This window comes from Podarcis bocagei, assembly GCF_964188305.1.
Source record: "Podarcis bocagei genome assembly, chromosome: 7".
Taxonomy (NCBI): Eukaryota; Metazoa; Chordata; class Lepidosauria; order Squamata; family Lacertidae; genus Podarcis; species Podarcis bocagei.
The window spans coordinates 19879958-19902501 of NC_138132.1; the positions used below are offsets into that span (position 1 = coordinate 19879958).

The following is a 22544-nucleotide window of genomic DNA, read 5'->3' on the forward strand; positions in this document are numbered from 1 at the left end:
AATCACGCCTCTCCCAGCCCTCAGTTTAGGATGCATAGTTGTCAACTTTTCCCTTTTCTTGTGAGGAATTCTATTTGGAATGAGGGAATTTCCCTTTAAAAAAGGGCAGTGTTGACAAGTATGTTAGGGTGAGATGCAGGTGATGGTGTTGTAGAAATTTGCTTTATCTGAAAAAAGTACAAAGCCAGACTTCTGAGTACAACTCCAGTGCACACCACTCTGTAGCCAGCACACAATGAAGCACACAAAAGTCAAGCTGTAGTGTTTTGTGCCCTCAGGAGCTTTCAAGAAGTCACCTGCTTTTAGCATTCCAATTTTCAGACCCACCCCACCTACCCAGTGCACCCAATAACACTCTCAGATATCAGGTTCAAATACCAGCTTGTAAAGCTCACATGGTCGCCTTGAGCCAATTGCAACCTCAGCCTAACCTAGAGCACATGGTTATTGCGAGGGGGGGGGAGAATGTGCAAGCGAAGGCACCCTCTCCATGAGCTGCTTCTCTCCCCTGAGCAACAAGAGAGACAGCGGACAGGCAGGGAGTAGGCAAGCAGCAAAGGATGCTCACAGACAGAGAAAGAGGCAGCTATGGCAGAGGCAGCAATGGGTGGATCTGCCGCCACTCACAGGGGGTCTAGATCTGCCACTGAAGCAGCATGCTTCATTCTGTGTCATGCAAAACATCCCTGCTAGTAAATAGCACTGATTTTAACCCAGGCTTCCCGGACAGCCTTAAGCTGAACTGGGCATGGCCCAGAGAACATGCAGTTAGCTCCACATGCCCAGTAGTGCATTGGCCTTCCTCTTTTGCAAACAGCAGTCTCCAGTTCCCAACTCAGGGAAGTTTCGAAAGCAGTCTCAGATACGGTGATAAGCTGTTCAAAGCGGGAAACTAAAATGTCCCATTGAACTGTTCCCTGAACTAGCCCTCTGGATTTTGGCCGAGAAGAGCATTCCAAGGTCAGTTTCACTTTCTTTTTTCTGATTATGAAGAAAATTCCCAGAGGTCAAACTACTTCTCTGGAACTTGCTAGTACATCTGCCTGGCAGTAAGATCCACAACATGTTAGTTTCCTATCCAAACAACAAGTCAGGTCAAGGACACTTCGGTCTTCTACCCCTGAGCAGCAGAACTGCACAAACAGAAAAAAAGCTTGCTGTCTAGCTTGCCAGGTTTTGTTGATAGCAAGTACCATAATTCTTACAGAATAATGTCTAGATAAAGCTGCCTCTTTCATTGATGTCCTGCTAATTATTAAGAACTACAACAGCAAACAGGAGGAAAAGTTTGGCTTCACCTATTTCAATATTCAAATACATTTTAGAAACATTTGTTAAATGCTAACCTATAAGGCACATTGCCCAATCCAGTCAGTTGCATTTTTTTTCTGGGGCTGAGAGGATAGGCAAAGGCTCTCTGTTTTTTTATTTGACTCTTGCATTTTCCCAAAGCCCAGCCCTTATGGACTGTTGCTGCTTTCCTAATAGTTAATCGGGAGATGGGCTTTGACTCCTTCAGCCTATGAAAAGGGAAAGGGCAGCTGAGAGAAAAGGAGAGAGGACCAAATTCTTCTTCATCCAGCCAAGACAAGCTTACTTAGGGGCACAAGGTAAGATATTGTTTTGAATAGTGCCTTGTGATTCTAATCCGCTGCTGATCAAGGGAAGGATAAACAAGGATCCTTCTTGCCTTTTGTGCTTTTGGTGCCGCTAGTATAGTGTTGGATGAATTTCTCCATTTTTGTTTCTCTTTCCTTTCTTTTAGAAAAAGTATTCATGAAAGGTTTTATTTTAATGCAATTTCCCTCGAATATACATATGCTTGAAAGCAGTTCTGCTTCATATACATTTCCCTTAATGCAGTGCACTTTTGTATCTTATTTTCACTAATATATGCTATTCTTATGCACACTTTATCCAGGTATATGCATTTTTGTACATGCCCCTTAGCTAGAGAGGTGCAAAATTCAAAGAATGGTTGTGCTTTGGTTCATGTATTGTTTTGGAGAGTGACAGTTTAGTCACCCATAAATGTGAACTGAATGGAATTTCTCCTTCATCCCTGCACTGGTACTAGTTAGTCCAGAAGACATTTAACTGAAGAGGGGCTGCAGTGGGTGGGTGGGCAGGCCTTCAAAAAGCTGCTTTAGGGGAAATAAGATCTGCCAGCTCTGATTGCTGTATCTTCTGCTTTGCTGTTCATGTGATCTCGTCCATTTGATTTTCTCCTGATTGGTTTCTCTCTTAAACCAACCTTTCTGCTTCTAATTTTATTTTAAATGACGTCTGGGTGCAAGCCTCTCTGGGGTGAGCCACCCAAAAAACTTTCCTCTAGTCACCATTTGCTTTAGCACAGATAGTGAGGGCTTAGAAGACTTTTTCTGTGAAGAGGCAGAACAAAGTTGGGCAAAGTAGTCCTTCAGGAATGCCTCTAGGTTCCAAACTGTTTGGTGTTTTAAAGGCAAGCTGCACTACTGGAATTGTGCCACAAACCAGACTGGGAGCCACTGTTATTGTTTACACACAGCCACAATACGTTGCCATCTGCTGAGCATGGTGGCTTAATTTTGAACCAACTCCAGTTCCCTTCATGCAACGCATTGCAGTAGGTTAATGAATCAGAGGCGGTTTTAGAGCAGTACGACCGGTTTGGATGCACTGGGTTGCAGGTGCCACGGGGGGGGGGGGGCAGGGCACGGATCTGCAACAATGATGTCAAATTGAGCATGAGAGGTGGGGGGCACCGAATCTTAGCACTACAAAGGGCGCTGCTGAAATTTGAGAGCCCAAAGTTTGCCACCGAATGAACACCTGACGCATAGTGTTCTGAAAAAGGACTGTTAAAGGACAGTTCACACTCTTGTCAAGTTTCTGAAAAGTTATTGTTGCGATTGCATAGTTGGGAGTTCCCCGTAGAATTCAAAGCAGTGCTACGTGAATATCCTATCAGTGCAAGGATTTCTGCTTGTGCAATGGAACATTCTCCCCCTCTCCTGCCCCTGCCCATCCCTCACAAATCTGTTCTAGGCATTCATCCAAACCTCTAGGGCAGATCTGTGGGGAGGAGGGGAGAGTTTGGTTGCACAAGCATAAATCCATGTGGCGATGGAGCAAGTGCTTTGGAAACTGCCCTGCGTTTCATGTTGTAGCAAAGGCAACGTGGTCGGATTTGTATTTAGAGCTGCATAAAACAATCTGTCTTACTTCTTTCCTTTGCAGCTATGGCAATGAGGTTATTATTCCTCTTGACTGGACTGGCACTATTGAGTGGTAAGTAAACCGGACCAAAGGCCACCTCCTCATTTTGGGGATGGCCAGTAAGGGAGCATGCACTTCCATATGGCCTGGCACGGTGAAAATATACTACACAAATGGATGTGAAAAGGGGATGCTGGTACAGTGGTGCCCCGCAAGACGAATGCCTCGCAAGACGGAAAACTCGCTAGACGAAAGAGTTTTCTGTTTTGGAGGTGCTTCGCAAAACGAATCTCCTATGGGCTTGCTTTGCAAGACGACAATGTCTTGTGAGTTCCTGCTGGTTTTTTTCCCTTCCCCCCCTTTTCTAAGCCGCTAAGCCGCTTATCAGCTGATCCGATCAGCAGATAAGCCGCTAAAAGCCGCTAAAAGCCGCTAATAGCGCAAATCCGCTAATCCGTCAATGGGCTTGCTTTGCAAGACGAAAAAACCGCTAGACGAAGAGAATCACAGAATGGATTCTTTTCGTCTTGCGAGGCACCACTGTATTCGTTTAGTATGAGCCACTTCCTTAAAAGTTATTTAATTTTTTTAAAAAAATATTTCTTATATAGAGCTACACAGTCATCATTGAAAGACATTTGCATTAACCGTCCCCTCTTATTGTTTATACTAATTTGTTGCACCATGAGGGGAATACTGGCTGCCAACATGGGGCTCAAACCCATGGCCTTGAGTTTAAGAGTCTCACACTCTACCAACTGAGCTATCTCTCATGACAAACCTGGGTCCTAGTTTCATGAGAGAGGGAAGTAAATTTCACTATCCACTTTCTCCATGTGATTATTCAGATGCTCATAGCTGTATGGGGTTCTTCCCCAGTATATGTTATTCCAAATGTAGCCACACCATTCCATATATATTTGTGAACGAGACTTGCGATACTATTTTTGACCCGTTTCTATTTTCTTCCTCTCAGGGCCGTGCACAGCAAGTTCCCAAGGAAAGGAATTTGTCACAGCCTTCATGCTCAACATCAAACAGAATCGACGCAATACTAAGCTTGAGTTGCTCATCACTGGGTACCATCCTGCAACCACCGTCACGGTCACATCAAACAAAGCTACATTCCAGAACACTGTTCTTGTCAATGAAGGGGAAACTGTGTCCATTGAGCTTCCAGCTTCCGCAGAGATGGTGGGGACGGACACCTTTGACAGGGCTGTGACGATCCGAGCAAACCATGACATCTCTGTCTTTTCCCGCAGCCACAAGGACTATTCAACTGGTGCCATGGTAGTGTACCCAGTCGAGCAGCTGGGCATGTTGTATTATGTGGTAACCCCAGTGGGTGAAATGGCAGACACTTTCAAGGAGTTTGCAGTTGTGGCCTATCAAGCAGCCACTAGGGTCGACATCCGTTTGACGGGGTCTGTGACATTCAAAGGACGTGTTTATCCTGCCGGGAGCATTCTGGTTGTTAACCTCAAGGCCTTCCAAGCAATCCAGCTGCAAAGCTTGCAGGATCTATCTGGCACCAAGGTTGAATCAAGTGGACCTGTGGCTGTCTTGAGTGGGCACAGCTGTGCCAAGAACCACACACACTGTGACCATGTTGTCGAGCAGCTCCTGCCCGTTTCTCGCTGGGGTGCCGCCTTCCTTGTGCCCCCAGTGTCCTTCCAGAGCAGATACGATATGGCGTATATCGTTGCATCCCAAAACACTTCAGTCATGTATCAATCCGGACCCACAGCAGGAAACTATAATATGAGAGCTGGAGAAGCTATTCAGTTGAGCATCCAGCCCTCTCGGGCACTTTACATCTCAGCTGACAGAGGAATCCAAGTCCTTTTCTTCTTTACTGGTGCATCAAGAGGAAGCACGATCTATGACCCATTCCTCATCAATGTTCCTCCACTGACAAGCTACTGTAGGTCATACCGCATTGAGGGAATGGCCGGGTTTGATAATTATGCAGTTATTATAGCCAAAACCTCAGAAACCGGTGAGATCACATTAGAGAAGAGGGCCATTGAAAACATCCAGTGGAGACCAATCCCGGCCACAGAATACTCCTCTGCTCAGCTCAGTTTGGGCAGAAAAGCTAGTTCCCTCTCCCTGGAGCACCCCGGCACTCCTTTTGGACTCTTCATTTTTGGAGGCTCATTCCGTGATGGCTATGGCTCCATAGCTCTTTGCTCATCTGGTAAGTATTGAATAGGCTGCTAGGGAATGAACAAATAGTTGACAATAGTCTTGACCAGGCTTCCTGCTAATTGGAGCCCATCTGGCAGTTCCTGTTTGTACCCAGTTTATTTCCTGTGCCACTGGGCTACAATGAATTAAAGTGCTGTGGCACAAAACTACAAGCCAATATGTCAATAGAAAAATGTTCCTCAGAAGTGAAGGAATTATGAATGACTAATTGTTGTAAGCTGCCCAGATGGGCGTGGTAGAAATAAATTGTTGTTGTTGTTGTTGTTGTTGTTGTTGTTGTTGTTGTTGTTGTTGTTGTTATACTGAGAACTCACCTGACCATTTTTTTATCAGTGTTTGATCCAGACACAACCGTGGCTCCATTATCCTGCCCTGAGAACAGCCACTTTGAGGCCTGTGGAAGTGCCTGCCCAGCCACCTGCTCTCACAGAACTGCTCCCTCTGAGTGCACAGAGACCTGTGTGGAAATCTGCCAGTGCAATAGAGGCTACGTCCTCAGTGCTGAGAAGTGTATCCCAGTGGAGAGCTGCACCAACACTTCTATGGGTATGAACTGCAATGCAGGGCAGGAATCCTGGGCTCATGAAGACAGCCAGACTCTCTGCAAGCGTTACGCCAAATTACATAGGGAGTATAACATTTGACTGCTGAGACCATATTATACCAGTCTTTGAAAGACCTACATTGGCTCCCAGTACATTTCCTAGCACAATTCAAAGTGTTGGTGCTGACCTTTAAAGCCCTAAACAGCCTCAGCCTTGTATACCTGAAGGAGTGGAGTGTCTTCACCCCCATAGTTCAGCCCAGACACTGAGGTCCAGCTCCGAGGGCCTTCTGGCAGTTCCCTCCCTGTAAGAAATGAAGCTTACAGGGAACCAGGTAGAGGGCCTTCTTGGTGGTGGCGCCCGCCCTGTGGAATGCCCTCCCATCTGATGTTAAGCTGCCTAGAGTGGCTGGGGCAACCCACTCAGATGGGTGGGGTGTATAAACAACAACAATATAATAATAATAATAATAGTAGTAGTAGTAGTAATAATTGACTGGAAGGAAAGAGGGACTTTTACTCCCTCAATCTTTTCCGTCCTTACTGGAGCCTTGAATTACTTTGCTTTTCCTGATTTTTAAAATATGTAATCACACCTGACTACTTTTGAACATTGCTTCCCTTCAGGTCCCACTGACCCCCCAATAGACTGCCCTGAGAACAGCCACTTTGAGATCTGTGGGAATCCCTGCCCAGCCACATGTTCAGACAGAACTGCTCCCGATGAATGCACAGATGGCTGTGTGGAAATATGCCAGTGTGATGCAGGATACATCCTTAATGATGAAAAATGCGTCCCAGTCGAGAGCTGCCCCAGCACTTCGACAGGTATGGACTGCAATGCCAGGCAAGAGTTCTGGGCTGATGAAGACTGCCACATTATTTGCAATTGCTACCCTAAATTAGGGATGGTTGTGTACAAAAAGACTTTTTTGTGAGGCCAAGAAGAAAAGCCTCAGGCACTGTAGGGGATGGAGGCTGTGAGCATTCAGAAGTAGCTCTGCTGCCAGAGCTAGGTTAGGAGAGGCGTGGATTGAGGTGTTCAGAGAATCAAGTGAGGCCAATTTGAGCCCTTGCGGGTGTCAAGCCTAGCCTGCAATTTAGCTTGATACCCATGGCTCTCACATTTTCAACTCAGTTGCTGCCTCGCGAACCAAGACACAAAGGACTTTTTCACCCTGCCATCCTTAATTAGAACAGCAAGGGTTTTGTGGGCGGCAAAAAGGAATAAACTTTGAGGTCATTCTGTGGATGAAGATGCAACCTTTTGCAAATGCCACCTCCTTTCAAGGTCAACAGGCTTCATTTTGGGAAGATGTCAACTCCTGCCCACATGTGTTAGCTTCATGGTCCATGGGCCCCTGTCCCTGAGGTCACATGGCTTCCTCTGTCCCCAACCTCCATGAGTAAGGTATGAACATCTGTCTGATGCATGGAGATTGTGGTGTTCTGTGACCACAGGGGAATAAAGCAATAGGCATTCCACTATCTCTGCCTAAATCTAATTGGTTTTTTTTTACAGTCCTGAGCCACATGCAAATCAATTTCATTGAGAAGGCCTAGTTTCACTAACATGGGAGATATTTTTTTCTCCCCACTTTCCCTGCATTTTAAAAATACCAAATATATCATGTCCTCCTATGCAAGGTGCTTCTGACACTTCAACTATTTCAGCTGCCGCTTTTTGTCCTTTTCCTTGCTCCAGGATGGCCCTTTTATGAAACGGCAACTAGAACACTATTATGCATTAAAAATCTATCCCACCTATTTCTCCAAAGAGACCCAAGAAGCCTAAGAAACAATACAAGAAACAGAGCAGAACAAAATTCCGAATATTCATTCCAGTTAATAAATTAGCAACCCTTTTAACAAATCTCAATAACCCCAAAACAATGTAGAATGGTGCTAGGAAAGTAAAATACGTAGTATTTTCAATGGCCTAATATAAAAGCCAGGTTTTTACCTCTTGCCTGACACAGTAGAGCGATGGGACCTAATGGAACTTCCTCGACAAGCCATTTAATTAGGCAGGTGCCACAACAAAAAAGACCCTACTAATGGAGCTTTAAGGGACTTGGAAGAAGGCCCTAGATGATTGCAGTACAGTTGTACCTTGGTTGTGGAACAGAATCCATTCCAGAAGTCTGTTCAACTTCTGAAAATGTTCGACAACCGAGGTGCAGCTTCCGATTGGCTGCAGGAGCACACAATTAGAAGCTGTGGAAGCCACATCAGACATTCGGGTTCCAAATAACATTTGCAAACCGGAACACTCAATTCTGGGTTTTCAGCATTCAGGAGCCAAAAAGTTCAACTCGCAAGGTGTTTGGGATCCAAGGTACGACTGTATAATAAAAGGTTTGACTTGGAAATTTGCTGCAGAGAGTGTGTGCCCCAGAACCATTTAATTCCTGACTGCAGCCTTGAATAAGCTTTGTTTTTCCTTAACTTTTTAAAATTACACCTGACCAGCTTTGATCGTTCTTATTCCTCCAGTTCCCACCTCAGCCCCAGTACCCTGCCCTGAGAACAGCCACTTTGTGTCCTGTGGAACTCCATGCCCAGCTACCTGTTCCGACAAAACTGCTCCCGAAACGTGCAATGATACCTGTGTGGCGGCCTGTCAGTGTGATGAGGGTTATATCCTCAGTGCTGAAGCATGCATCCCAGTGGAGAAGTGCCCTTGCATTTACAAAGGGGTGAGCTACAGCGCAGGAGAGGAGTTCTGGGCTGATGAAGGCTGTCATACTCGCTGCAAGTGTGACTCCAAATTAGGGAAGGTTACATGCACCAAGTCCTCCTGTAAGGCCAATGAAAAATGTGCCCTGGTGAATGGCATTTGGGGCTGTCATCCCACCAGCTATTCCACCTGCATAGGAACTGGAGACCCTCACTACACCACCTTTGATGGAAAGAAATTTGACTTCATGGGAACCTGCATTTATCAAATGGCCGGAGTCTGCTCCAAGGACCCCACTCTCACCCCGTTTTCGGTCACGGTGGAGAACAACAACCGAGGCAGCAAGGCGGTGTCCTTCACCAAAGTGGTGACACTAGAGGTCTACAACATGACCATCAGTCTGAGCCAAGAACATCCACAGAAGATTAAGGTACATATGCCAGGTGATAAGGAAGAGTGGGGCAGATTTAAATTCAGCACTTGATTTTGGGTTCAACCAGCACCTCATTGAGCAATGAGGTCCTCTGGCAGGGCCATTGCATCTGATTCTTAATGTTAGAATGTCAACAGTCTTTCTGTTGTGGTTTACAAGGCTAAAGGATGTGAGGCTAGGACAGGAAAACGTGCTGAATGAGGAAATTGTGTTCTGTATTGTGTTATACTGGATACCAGCAACAAGGAAGAAAGATACTAGGCAGTAGCACTGAGGGATGCAGAAATGGAATTAGTTCACATTTAAAGGGGTGGTGCTGTGGGTTAAACCACAGAGTCTAGGACTTGCCGATCAGAAGGTCACTGGTTCGAATCCCCGCTCCCGTTGCTCAGTTCCTGCTCCTGCCAACCTAGCAGTTTGAAAGCACGTCAAAGTGCAAGTAGATAAATAGGGACCGCTCCGGCGGGAAGGTAAACACCGTTTCCGTGCGCTGCTCTGGTTTGCCAGAAGTGGCTTAGTCATGCTAGCCACATGACCTGGAAGCTGTACGCCAGCTCCCTCGGCCAATAAAGCGAGATGAGCGCCGCAACCCCAGAGTCGGTCATGATTGGACCTAATGGTCAGGGGTCCTTTACCTACCAAATCAGCAGTTTCCGAAACAATATGCAAACTGAAGCACAGCCATCCTTCAGAATTCACATTTCTCCAACCATGTGTTTAAAAATGCTTTTACTAGGGGAATAAATGCAGATAGTATTGAAAATAACATATGGAAACACATTATATTAGGGGAAATTGCTTGAAACTGTGTGCATTATTCAAAACTGCAAACAAAAATGTGTTTATTGGGAGAAGTTGGCACTAAAATTAGCTTTTTTAAAAAAAGATCACAAATTGCTGCAGAAATGTAGATAACTTGGCATGCCAACCCTGCAGATGTAATGAGGGCCAAAAAGTTGTGTGAGGAGGGAACTATGATTAATATCGTTCCACTGATGTGATTCATAGAATCATAGAATGATCTAGTTGGAAGGAACCACCAAGGTCATCTGGCCTAACCCCCGTGCAATGCTGGAATCTTTTGCCAAATGTGCAGCTTGAACTGACTGAACTACCCCAGATCTAACAAAGCAATTTATAAGCTGCTGGTCTCAAGTTCAGCTCAGACATGCAAATCAGCACCTCTGGTTGCTGTCCCATCTCTTGTAGAAATTGCTGATCTTAAATGACTCATTCATATGGTGATTATAATGTGAGAGACATATCAGCTTTCTGCCTCAAGCATGCATGCTACTTTCATAAGCTGAAAAGGCATTAAACATAAAATCTGTTTTCTGGTGCATGTTCTTAATAATTAGGCCATTCCATGGCTTCTTGAAATTGTCATATGACAAATTTTGCCCTGTAAATCTGTCTTAAGTGGGACGGTTTTTCCAAGAGCCCGGAGGTACTAGAGAAGAGCAGTAGATAATCTTGGGTTGGGGCAGTTCATGCTTTCTAAAAGTCAGTGGCAAAGTGATACCAGCAACAAGGGCCTGGCGTCTGCTGATGACCCACAACCCAGCCTGGGTCCACTGACAGCAGCCTCCTGGACCTGCTCCCCCTCCTCACAATGGCTACCTGCTTGTACACCCACCTCACTGTGTATCTGGCCGAGACAAGAGTGGTGATGATTAAAAGGAGCAGTAGACACCACTGCCTGCTTGCTCACTGGCTCTCTGTCGGACAAGCAAGGGAGAGGAGCAGCAGTTGGCAACAATGGAGATCAGGTCGAAAACTCATTGAAGGAGGACACACTGAGGGAGAGGGGTATGAGGAGGCCATTTTGCCTGAGAGCCTGTAGAGCCTGGAACCAGCACAGTGCAATAGAACACAGAGGGTTTACAGTGGTACCTCGGGTTACAGACACTTCAGGTCATAGACGCTTCAGGTTACAGACTCTGCAAACCCAGAAGTAGTACCTCGGGTTAAGAACTTTGCTTCAGGATGAGAACAGAAATCATGCGGTGGCAGCGGGAGCCCCCATTAGCTAAAGTGGTACCTCAGGTTAAGAACAGTTTCAGGTTAAGAACGGACCTCCAGAACGAATTAAGTTCTTAACCCGAGGTACCACTGTATCTCTAAATGACAAATTCCTGTTTGAATATTCAATAGTAGAAGCAGTCTTCTTTCTTAGCCTCAGGGTTCTGATGATGTCATGTGGGGGCAAGTCATTTCCTTCTCATTGTAGGGCCAGCAAAAGTGAATAAAACCCATAGATTATACAACATATAGCAAGGGTGGAAAATAAGTGGCCTGCCAAGTGTTGCTGAACTACATCCCCCATCATTTCTAACCACTGGCAATGCTGGCTGAGGCCACATGCTCTCCACCCCTGGCATACAGCACAGATTGTGCCTCTCACTAGTGAAAATATGTCCTAGTTGGGTTTTTTTCCTGAATTTGCTGAACTCTCAGTGTGACAGTGACTTCCATATATTTTCCAGGTGAATGGAGTCTTTGTGGACCTGCCCTTCTCCTATGGAAAGAAACTGAAGGTCTACATCAGCGGAGTCCATGGTTTCATCAAAACAGACTTTGATATGAGAGTCAGCTTTGACTGGTACAGTTATGCCAGGGTCATTATTCCCAGCACTTATGCCAATGCTGTGTGCGGACTGTGTGGCAATGCTAACCAGGACCCCAGTGATGACTTTGCTATGAAGGATGGAGCTCAGACAACAGATGAAATCCAGTTTGCAGACAGCTGGAAGTTGAAGGAGGTCCCAGGATGCTCCGCAGGATGCAGTGACTGCCCAGTATGCAGTGAGGCAGAGAAGCAGACCTACAAGGGGGACCAGTTCTGTGGGATCCTCAAGAGGAAGGATGGGCCGTTCAGGCAGTGCCATGAGACCATTGACCCAACACCTTACTTTGATGATTGTGTTTTTGACACCTGCCAGTACAAGGGTCATCACGACACTCTCTGCAGTGCCATCAGTGCCTACGTGACAGCCTGCCAATCTTTGGACATTGAGGTTGGGAAATGGAGATCAGACTCTTTCTGCAGTAAGTATTACTTTCTGAATCTGGATCTGAGTTCAGTTAAATATTGGGTTTTGATGGCCGCCATGCAGTCTTAGCATTTGGAAAAAACCCCCAACGATGAATCATTTGATAAGAATTTCAGGGCACCGTGTAAAAGACGACATTGTATCAAGGATTGCTTAGAGAGTTGCAACTCTGCAGGAATACTAGGTGGAATGACTCCCTGTGCTTTGGTTTTTTCCTGTAGTGCCTCATAGACCTCGGGTTAAGAACTTAATTCGTTCCGGAGGTCCGTTCTTAACCTGAAACTGTTTTTAACCTGAAGCAGCACTTTAGCTAATGGGGCCTCCCGCTGCCACCACACCACCGCCATGCAATTTCTGTTCTCATCTTGAGGCAAAGTTCTTAACCTGAGGTACTATTTCTGGGTTAGCAGAGTCTGTAACCTGAAGTGTCTGTAACCTGAAGCGTCTGTAACCTGAAGCATCTGTAACCCGAGGTACCACTGTATTCCACATAGCATTAAGGAGACCGTCCCGTCAGCCTGATGGAATGATCTCCCTTCTTTGCCCCAGGGTTCTCCCAACTCCCTAGAAAAGATTTGGGGGGAGTGTGGTGGCATGCATGGGGAGGAGAATGGAGAAAAGTCCCATTGTCCTAGCAGGCATTGCACTAGCACATTGATTTAGTTCTGCACATCCCAAGATGCCCAATTTGTGCACATTATTTTCCAATGCCAAATTGAAGAGTATGTTTGGGAGTATGTTTTTTTTAAAATTGGGTATGTTCTTTAAAAAATTTACAATTGGGAGTATGTTTTTTTTTAAAAAAAATGAATGATTTCTTGAACTGCTGCATGAGCACAAAGAAGGTATTGCATTGTTAAATTAGCAGTTACCATTCCCCAAAATACATAGGGGTGCTTCATTTTCACCCAACTCCAGAAATGAGTGTCAAGGAGGGGGCCATTTTCCCAAGTCCTCCCTCCAAGCTACTAATCAATCACACGCAGGCACTGAACAGGTTGCCAAGCTTTATTGGCTTCTTCTCTGGCACAAGCCACAGAACATCAAACAGCAAGTTGAAAACATGGCATGTTCTCTCCCTTCCCCAGAAGGTTAGCTCGAAGGTTTATAGGGGTTGGGGAATGCTGGCAAGAAGCCAGCCCCTTCAACTGCTCCCACTTTGGGAACTAATTGTTACCACCTTCCTGAGGGGCCCCACTCAGAGATACTTGCTCACAGAATCACTACTTCATGACAAACCTAAGTTTTTTGTCCCTCATCCAGCCCACCACTGAATCTAGGCACCAGTTCATAATAGTCACAGCCCCTCCTGACTCAGATGCAACAGAATAAGCACTAGAATAAGCGAACTGCAGGTATTTTTTTTGTGGTGTGTGTGTTAAGAGGACATTTTGAACCACATGGTGCCCAAAAGTCTTCACATAATAACACTTTGGTGGTGCTTTTGCTGAGCCTTAGTTATATTCCAAAGGCTAGTATAATTGTCTTTATTCTTTACTTCCAGGACTTCCCTGTCAACCCAATTCCCACTATGAGCTCTGTGGAAGCGGTTGTCCAAGCACATGCCAGAACCGTTCCTCCACCATAAAGTGTGGTGCACCATGCGATGCACCATGTACTGAAGGATGCTTTTGTGATCCTGGATTCGTGCTCAGTGGGGATCAGTGTGTGCGTCTTGCAGAGTGTGGCTGTGTGCATCAGGGCAGATACTACAAAAAGGGAGAGGAGTTTTATCCCAGTAGCTCCTGCCAGGAGAAGTGCCATTGCCTGGACAATGGAGCCACCAAGTGCCAGCTGTTCTCCTGTGGAGCGCATGAGGAGTGCAGGGTGGAGAACGGCATCCAAGGCTGTCACCCTGCGGGATATGGTACAGCTATAGCACTTGGTGACTCTCTTTATATTTCCTTTGATGGACAAAGCTTTCGCTTCCATGGCTCCTGCACTTACACCTTAGCCAAAGTCTGCAGCACAGACCCTCGGCTACAGAATTTCTCCATTTTGGTGGAGAATGAGAAGCTTGGAAATGGACACCTTGCTCAGATAAGGAAGGTTGTGGTCTCTGTTCATCAGCACACTATTGTCCTTGAAAGGGGAAGGAAATGGATAGCTATGGTATGTATGGGCCACTCATATCAGATTATTATTACTATTTGAAATAAAAGGGATGCGGATGGTGCTGAGGTCTAAACCACTGAGCCTCCTGGCTTGCTGATCGGAAGGTCGGTGGTTTGAAACCCACGATGGGGTGAGCTCCCATTGCTCTGTCCCAGCTCCTGCCAACCTAGCAGATCGAAAGCACACCAGTGCAAGTAGATAAATAGGCACCGCTCTGGCAGGAAGGTAAACAGCATTTCCATGTGCTTCCGTCATGGTGTCCTGTTGTGCCAGAAGCAGTTTAGTCATGCTGGCCACATGACCCGGAAAGCTGTCTGCGGACAAACGCCAGCTCCCTCGGCCTGAAAGCAAGATGAGCGCCGCAACCCCATAGTCGCCTTTGACTGCACTCAACTGTCCAAGGGTCCTTTACCTTTACCTATGATTTCAAATGAATAACATGCCCTTCTTATGCAAAGAGAGTCCAGGGCAGCTTGCAGTCATAAAATTACAGGAAAACCATTTGGTATAGTAATTAAATTCTTTTTTTCTTTTTTTTTTAAAAGATGACATTTCTTTAGATCACTGGAATGAGAAACAGCATGTGCAAAAGCATATGTGTGTGTCTTTTGTATTTGTGTGTTCTTGAGAATTTGCGTGTGCACAGAGCTGACCCCCATGAATTTGCTTCTTTCTTCTTTGCTGATGCAGGTGGATGAAGAATTCTGCACTTTGCCAGTGAATAGAGACGAGAGGAAACTCTGGATCACTCAGGAGGGGATCAATATAATTGTTCAGGCATCCTTTGGCCTCACAGTCCTTTATGATACCTCTTCCTATGTCCGTGTGAATGTCCCCAGCACCTACCAGGGACACATGTGTGGTCTGGGTGGCAATTTTAATGGTGATGAGAGGGACGATTTCATGCTCCCTAGTGGGGAATCCGCACAAACGGTGGATGAGTTTGGGGCCTCCTGGCAGGTCCCTCTGGATGGTGCCATCTGCTCCAATGGCTGTGGTGAGGAATGCCCCACTTTTGATACAGTCCAGACAGCACCGTATGAGAATGACGACTCCTGTGGAATGATCACATCCAAGACAGGACCATTCAAACACTGCTCCTCATTAGTAAACCCCTCAGATTACCTTGAGCAATGCCTGTATGACTTGGCTGCAGCCAAAGGGGAGCAGGAGTATCTCTGCCGAAACCTTCAAGCCTATGCAGCTGCATGCCAGTCTGCTGGAGTCAAGATTGGAGCCTGGAGAACAAAGTCCTTCTGTCGTAAGTTGGATGAAAAGGCTTTTCATCTCTTCCTTTTCGGTAGTGAGTCTCCCCCAAACCCAGAGTAATCTGAGCTATTGGTTGAGTTATGTAAGTTTCAGTGCTATGCAATCACTTGTTCTCTCATCTTTCCCCCCAACCTTTTTCTCCCTCTTATCTTTCTACGGGGTTCCTGTTTTTCAACCCGCTGCCTTATTTTGCAATCTTTCTTGACTCTGACTTCCTTGTGAGAGGGCCTATAAATGCATCAGGTCTGGTTTACATTAAGTAATGCACATTGCCACTCTGCCTGGCATGGGATATCTCAATCCAACATGTTGTTGTTGTTTAGTCGTTTAGTCGTGTCCGACTCTTCGTGACCCCATGGACCAGAGCACGCCAGGCACTTCTGTCTTCCACTGCCTCCCACAGTTTGGTCAAACTCATGCTGGTAGCTTCAAGAACACTATCCAACCATCTCGTCCTCTGTCGTCCCCATCTCCTTGTGCCCTCCATCTTTCCCAACATCAGGGTCTTTTCCAGGGAGTCTTCTCTTCTCATGAGGTGGCCAAAGTATTGGAGCCTCAGCTTCATGATCTGTCCTTCCAGTGAGCACTCAGGGCTGATTTCCTTAAGAATGGACAGGTTTGTTCTTCTTGCAGTCCATGGGACTCTCAAGAGTCTCCTCCAGCACCATAATTCAAAAGCATCAATTCTTCGGTGATCAGCCTTCTTTATGGTCCAGCTCTCACTTCCGTACATCACTACTGGGAAAACCATAGCTTTAACTATATGGACCTTTGTGGGCAAGGTGATGTCTCTGCTTTTTAAGATGCTGTCTAGGTTTGTCATTGCTTTTCTCCCAAGACAGTCCAACATAGGATACCTCAAAACAACAATTACCTAATATTACCAATATTTATGATTTACATATTTATTCCCTGAGAGGCTGGAATGTTTGCGAACACTTCCAAGTCAGCTATAGTGTCAGAAGCTTCTGTGCCATAATATTGATGAAGCAAAATGATTGAAAATAATTTTCATTTTGGAAAGCCTCCCTATTCCATATTTGTCAAACATTACTTTTTCTGCTCTCGCTCTCTCTGTAGCCCTCACCTGCCCAGCCAATAGTCACTATGAGACATGCACAAAACCAGTTTGCGATTTCAGCTGTGCCAGCTTGTCCACTCCACTCCAGTGCACCAGAAAATGCTTTGAAGGCTGTCAATGTGATGATGGCTACTTATTTGACGGAGATACATGTGTGCCTACAGACAAATGTGGCTGCGTGCATGATGGTCTCTACCTCAAAGTAAGTCTTTGTATCCCAGTTATCGGGGTTCCCATATAGAGGGGCCAGCGCAAGTGGTTTATAAGGATGGGAGAGAAATTTGATTCAGTTCACATATAAAGGTGAACCTACTTTCCAAGACAATGCAAGAACTGAAACATTGCCATCTTTTGAAATTCACACTTCTCTGAATTTTGCAATGTGTGTATAGAAATGCACATATTTGTGAAAACAACATGCAAGATGCATGCTTTGCAAAGTTGTATATATTAGGCACAACTGTGTTAAAAATGTATATGGAGAAATTTTCACTAAAACGCTGATGAACTTTCACAAGGCCTTTTATAATAATAAACATTTTGCAATTCAACAAAGTGATGTGGAAATGTGGAGAACTGATTGGGAAATGGAGAGAAACCGAAACAGATTGTTCAATAATGAAGGATATGATTTTACAAATAACACACATACCTCTAATGGAAGGGATAATGCGACTGCGCTCATGTCATGCTTATGGCCTTCCTGTGGGCATTTGGTTGGCCACTGTGAGAACAGAATGCTGGACTAGATAGTCCTTTAATCTAGTAGTGATTTTACATTCTTAAATAAATAAAATACATTTTTATAAGATGAAGTAGTTGTTACTGCTCTGAATCCAGTGCTGAAAACCCTCTTCAAGACACAATCTAAACCCAGGATCCATTTGGATGAGTGAATTCGGAATAGGCAGATCTTCAGCTGAGCCTCGGCTAAGCCCAGGGCTGGCTAGGACATTTTGCTGCTTGAGATAAACTTCCCAGCACCACCTGGTCAGTCACATGACTAGTGTAACCCTGTGCAACTTATGTTGACGAGAAGGGTGGTGTAAGTGAAACTCTGCTTCAAAGTCTTGTTTTCTCTCTGCCAATCTCAGGCCAGCTCAGCCATCAGTAGCCTTGTTACTGAGTGGAGTTTGGAATAGGGGTAACGTACACTGGGTTAGTTTTCCTTAAGTCAGAAATAAACTTGTGCATCTTTTACATGGGAAATCAGCATGTGAACGTTCTAAATAAGCTAACACCATTAAATAAAAAGAAATTGCTGTTGGAATGTTTGCATTATTTTCCAACTCCCCCAACTTTATTTCTTTATGCGGGAATTTCCCAACAGGCTGGAGAGAGCATCTTCTCAAGCAATTGCATGGAGAGATGCACCTGCGGTGACTTGGGCAAACTTACCTGCGTTAACAGCAGCTGCCAAATAGACACCTGCACACTTAAGGATGGGCATCGTGCCTGTGAGAGCATGGAACGTCTGGAGGGCGAGTGCAGACTCACCCCTGGAGCCCAGCTCCGTTCATTTGATGGTGCCCCAGGGAAGTACTTCTGCGATGGAGTTTATGACTTGGCCTCTGTTTGTGACGAAAGTGCCCCCTTCTGGTTCAGGGTGTCCGTGAGCATTGGAAAGAACAATGAGGATGGCTTGGTAGCTGGGAGAGCAGTCTATGTTTTCTTCCCTGATGCATCCATCGCTGTCAAAAAGAACAACAGGACATGGGTAAGTAGAGTTCAGGATGGAGTATGCCATGGGGAAAAATATATCTAGTTCCTAATAATATATATATCTTCTTATGACTTGTCTATGTGTTCATCACTAGTCACTGCAGCTTATTATTTGCTTCCATGATGTGTGGGCTTATCATAGCCTGCTGTAAATGAACAGAGAGGAAGAAGCCCCCAAATAACTTGGACCCCCCTTAAATGTCTTAGCTTTAAAAAGTCAGTTATTCAACTTTGTTTGTGAAGTCTGAAAGTATACATCAGGGATGGCAGATCTGTGGCCCTCCAGATGTTACGGGATGACAACTTGCATCATCCCTGACCATTTGCTTTGTTAACTGGGGTTGATGGGATGTTCACAGGGTCCCCACCACTGGGACGTATCCACAATAGTTTGACTATATTGGGGAGTTTAGAACTTAAAGCAAATTCATGGTATTTTCAAAGTGACCTGAGCCAGTGGTGATGTGGGGTAACTCTGAAGCCACAACCCCTAAAATAGCCATTGATAGTCCTTGTTTACAATAATCCTACTTGAGGCTTCCTTCGCAATAAGGTGCAGGACCATAGCTCAGTGGCTATCAGGCTTGAGGAATCCTGCCCCCGATGGCACCAAGAGGCAGGAAAGAAAGTTCTTACGTATGATTTATTCAGTCATCACGATAAAAGACAAAGAATTTTGGTCATAATGGAGCTGCTCGCACTGAGCTCCTCCCCCTTCTCTCTCTTGCAACAACACCTGCTTCTATGGTGTCTGTCCGTGGACAATTGTCTATGTGCTCTTTGTTCTAGCACTCTTAACAAACACTGCAATTTGAGAGAAGGGGGGGGGGGTTGGGTATGCTGTCCAGTGATGTGTCAGCTAGTTTCTCTGCCTCCATCCCTCCTTCTCCTAAGACAACATAACTCTGCTGTTTGCCTGTCTCTGAGCTGCTATCTTACTCAAAGCCCTGCTGTAATTCAAGGCTGCCTTCCTCCTCTCTGGAAGTTACAGGAGAAGGGGGGGGGGACGGAGATCTCCACCATTCCTCCTCCTCTTCAGTACAATCCCTGACAGTGGCAGAGCATTTTCTTGGCATGCAAAATGTCCCAGGTCCAGTCCGAGCTAGAACTGGGAATATGCCCTGCCTGAAACCCTGGAGAGCTTCTGCTAGTCATTGTGGACAATAATGAACTAGATGTACCCAATGGCCTGATTTGGTCTAAGTCACCTTCCTATGTTACCAAGTGGATTGGCTGCTTCCCATCATAAAAAAGATTCTCTGGACTATTACACAACCCCTTTTTATATACTAATTGGCATTTGCTTGGTTGGGGAAGTATACGGTAATTAATCCATGGAAATAATTAAAAGTTGCACAGTCCGACTAGCTGGAAGATTAAGGTAGCTCCTCTTAAACAGTTTGCCTCCGATCTTTCCAAGACTGTTTTTAGAGGCACTCACAAGACAGAGTCCCCTGCCAAAGTGAAAAATGAAATCGTCCAGTGCCTGCTCATTTTTAATAATATGATGCTGAAGAGTAATGGGGGCAATCTCATGGTTTATGACAGGAAATCATCGTTTTTGGATGACCGGAGGTTTTCCATCACTGCGCCTCCTTGATGGAGGATTACATTTTTCATCAATTTTTGCCTGCTTAGCAGCTGTTAAGGCACAGGGCCTAATTCAACCAAAAGGGCGTATTTCTCAAGAAATCTTCCATCTCATTCAACAGTGGAAGGCTAAAGCAGAGATAGCTTCCAGATGTTGTTGTACTGCAGCTCTCATCATTCATTGGCCATGCTGGCTTGGGCTGATGGAAGTTGAAGGCCAGCATCTGAAAGGCCAAAGGGTTATGGTGATTTCTTCACTGATCCCTTTGCTCTTCAACGGTGGATGAAATTCAGCTTCTCCACATATACCTTTGTGCTCTTTTAATTAAGATTAACGGACGACTGCAGAATAACTACTTGTCCCCAGTTCTGTGCTGTCATTCACTATAAGAATATCTGGACTCCTGCCAGTCAAAGAGTTGGGCAATCTATCCTTTTGTTGTTGTTATTGTTGTTTAGTCATTTAGTCGTGTCCGAGCCTTTGTGACCCCATGGACCAGAGCACGCCAGGCACTTCTGTCTTCCACTGCCTCCTGCAGTTTGATCAAACTCATGCTGGTAGCTTCAAGAACACTGTCCAACCATCTCGTCCTCTGTCGTCCCCTTCTCCTTGTGCACTCCATCTTTCCCAACATCAGGGTCTTTCCAGGGAGTCTTCTCTTCTCATGAGGTGGCCAAAGTATTGGAGCCTCAGCTTCAGGATCTGTCCTTCCAGTGAGCACTCAGGGCTGATTTCCTTAAGAATGGATAGGTTTGATCTTCTTGCAGTCCATGGGACCCTCAAGAGTCTCCTCCAGCACCGTAATTCAAAAGCATCAATTCTTCGGCGACCAGCCTTCTTTATGGTCCAGCTCTCACTTCCATACATCACTACTGGGAAAACCATAGCTTTAACTATATGGACCTTTGTCGGCAAGGTGATGCCTCTGCTTTTTAAGATGCTGTCTAGGTTTTGTCATTGCTTTTCTCCCAAGAAGCAGGCGTCTTTTAATTTCGTGGCTGCTGTCACCATCTGCAGTGATCATGGAGCCCTTTACCATTATTTAATTCTGGTTGTGAATACCTAGAGAGTTACTAATAAGTGAATGGTGAAGTTTACTTGGTGTTGTTATTTAGTGGATGTAGCTTAAGTTTATTTAGAGTTGGTTCCAATGTTTTCTTGACTTTAGATGCTTAATGCAAAGTTAGCCTCTGGTGTATTCTACATGTTAATTCGCTTTTGCCTTTATTAGTTGGTGTGAATTCTGAGGTTCTTGCTGGCTCCTTGGCCTTCATCAAAACAAGATCTAATGCACCAATCTTTACATGTTCCAGGTAAATGGACGTCCAGTAAGCCTGCCATACAAGGTCTCTAAAGAGGTGTCTGTGAGCAAAGTTCACCATGGGATGCAGATTGACCAGGCCTCTCAGGTGCAGGTTCTCCTTCATCCCAGTGGAGAGGTGAGAGTGAAAGTCAGCAAGTCCCTCGCAGGGAAGCTGTGTGCCCCATGTGGAAACTTCAATGATGACAGCTCTGATGATCTGAAGATGCCCACTGGGAAGGTGGAAACAAACGTTGCTGAGGTCCTACATGCCTGGAAGGCCAGAGACTTCTAAAAGGAGCATATTTCTCTGTGGGCGGCTGGTCTTTCTTAATACACAAGGACTGCAGATCTGCTTATTTTCAACTTATTTCTGAGCAGAGATGTAGGCAATTACACCATAGTTTCTCCTTTGGAAAGCAACAACAAAAAACACAAAAATGGATTTTGTTGAATTATATTGTGTAGAAGCAATCCTGAGCTGACAATAACAAGGCTGACTCTTCAGTGACCCATTAGTTACATTAATACTTAACTGCATTGTTTGTGATGAACACTGTATTATTATCAACTGAAAAATAGTCAAGCAATGAACGTCAGATATAAAATTGTTATCCGTGTCAGTGTGGGGAAACAGTTTTGTGGTACCTTAAAGACTAAAGCGGTGTATACACAAGTATGTTATTGCACACATGGGTCACAAAGATCATGTTTTTCTGTGTGGCACTTCTGTCTACAAAGGAGCACCTCCATTTTAAACCATTCAAATATTTATTATTATTTTTTTAGAAACCCTATATTTAGCTCTATTGAGCTTGCTTCAGCATTTTAGTGTGAATTTCTCCTAAAAACAGATTTTAATATACACTTTTGACTGGTGTGCACATTTTTGCAAGCATTTCCCCATAATATAATGCATTTTGTATGTTATTTTTGCAAATATATTCATTTTTATGCACAATTTGCCCTAATATATACATTTTTATTAACATTGGGGTGTGTGTGTGTGTGTGTGTGTGTGTGTGTGTGTGTACTGCATTGTCAAATTCGGTTAAGTGTGAATTTTGAAGGACAGTTGTTTTTTGGTTCTCATATTGTTTCAGAAAGTGTGGATTTGATAAATTCAGCTTTAAACGTGACTAAATCAAATTTCTGCCTTGGCCTTGGGTGAGTTAGTGGTGGTAACAAGAAAGGACCTGAGTCAGAACAAAAGTAAGAATGATATGTCATAAAAAATTATTTAAATCACTGCAGAAAATAATAAAATCATATTAACTCAGAAACAGATAGGTAGCCGTGTTGGTCTGCCATAGTCAAAATAAAAAAATTCCTTCCAGTAGCACC

At 45.0% G+C, this 22544-nt stretch overlaps 1 protein-coding gene across 1 annotated transcript in view; it reads left to right on the top strand.

Annotated features, from left to right (window-relative positions):
• Positions 1-22191, top strand: part of LOC308591531 (IgGFc-binding protein-like) — a 45352-nt gene extending 23161 nt beyond the window's left edge. Inside the window, exons 11-22 of the mRNA XM_081202296.1 lie at positions 1520-1610; positions 3220-3270; positions 4175-5401; positions 5746-5958; positions 6584-6784; positions 8453-9066; positions 11556-12117; positions 13627-14234; positions 14928-15498; positions 16587-16789; positions 17918-18304; positions 21214-22191. Of these exons, the coding sequence (XP_081058422.1) occupies positions 1520-1610; positions 3220-3270; positions 4175-5401; positions 5746-5958; positions 6584-6784; positions 8453-9066; positions 11556-12117; positions 13627-14234; positions 14928-15498; positions 16587-16789; positions 17918-18304; positions 21214-21495 (5010 nt within the window). The 3' untranslated portion in view covers positions 21496-22191. The remainder of the gene's footprint in view (positions 1-1519; positions 1611-3219; positions 3271-4174; positions 5402-5745; positions 5959-6583; positions 6785-8452; positions 9067-11555; positions 12118-13626; positions 14235-14927; positions 15499-16586; positions 16790-17917; positions 18305-21213) is intronic.
• Positions 22192-22544: the final 353 nt, after the last annotated feature.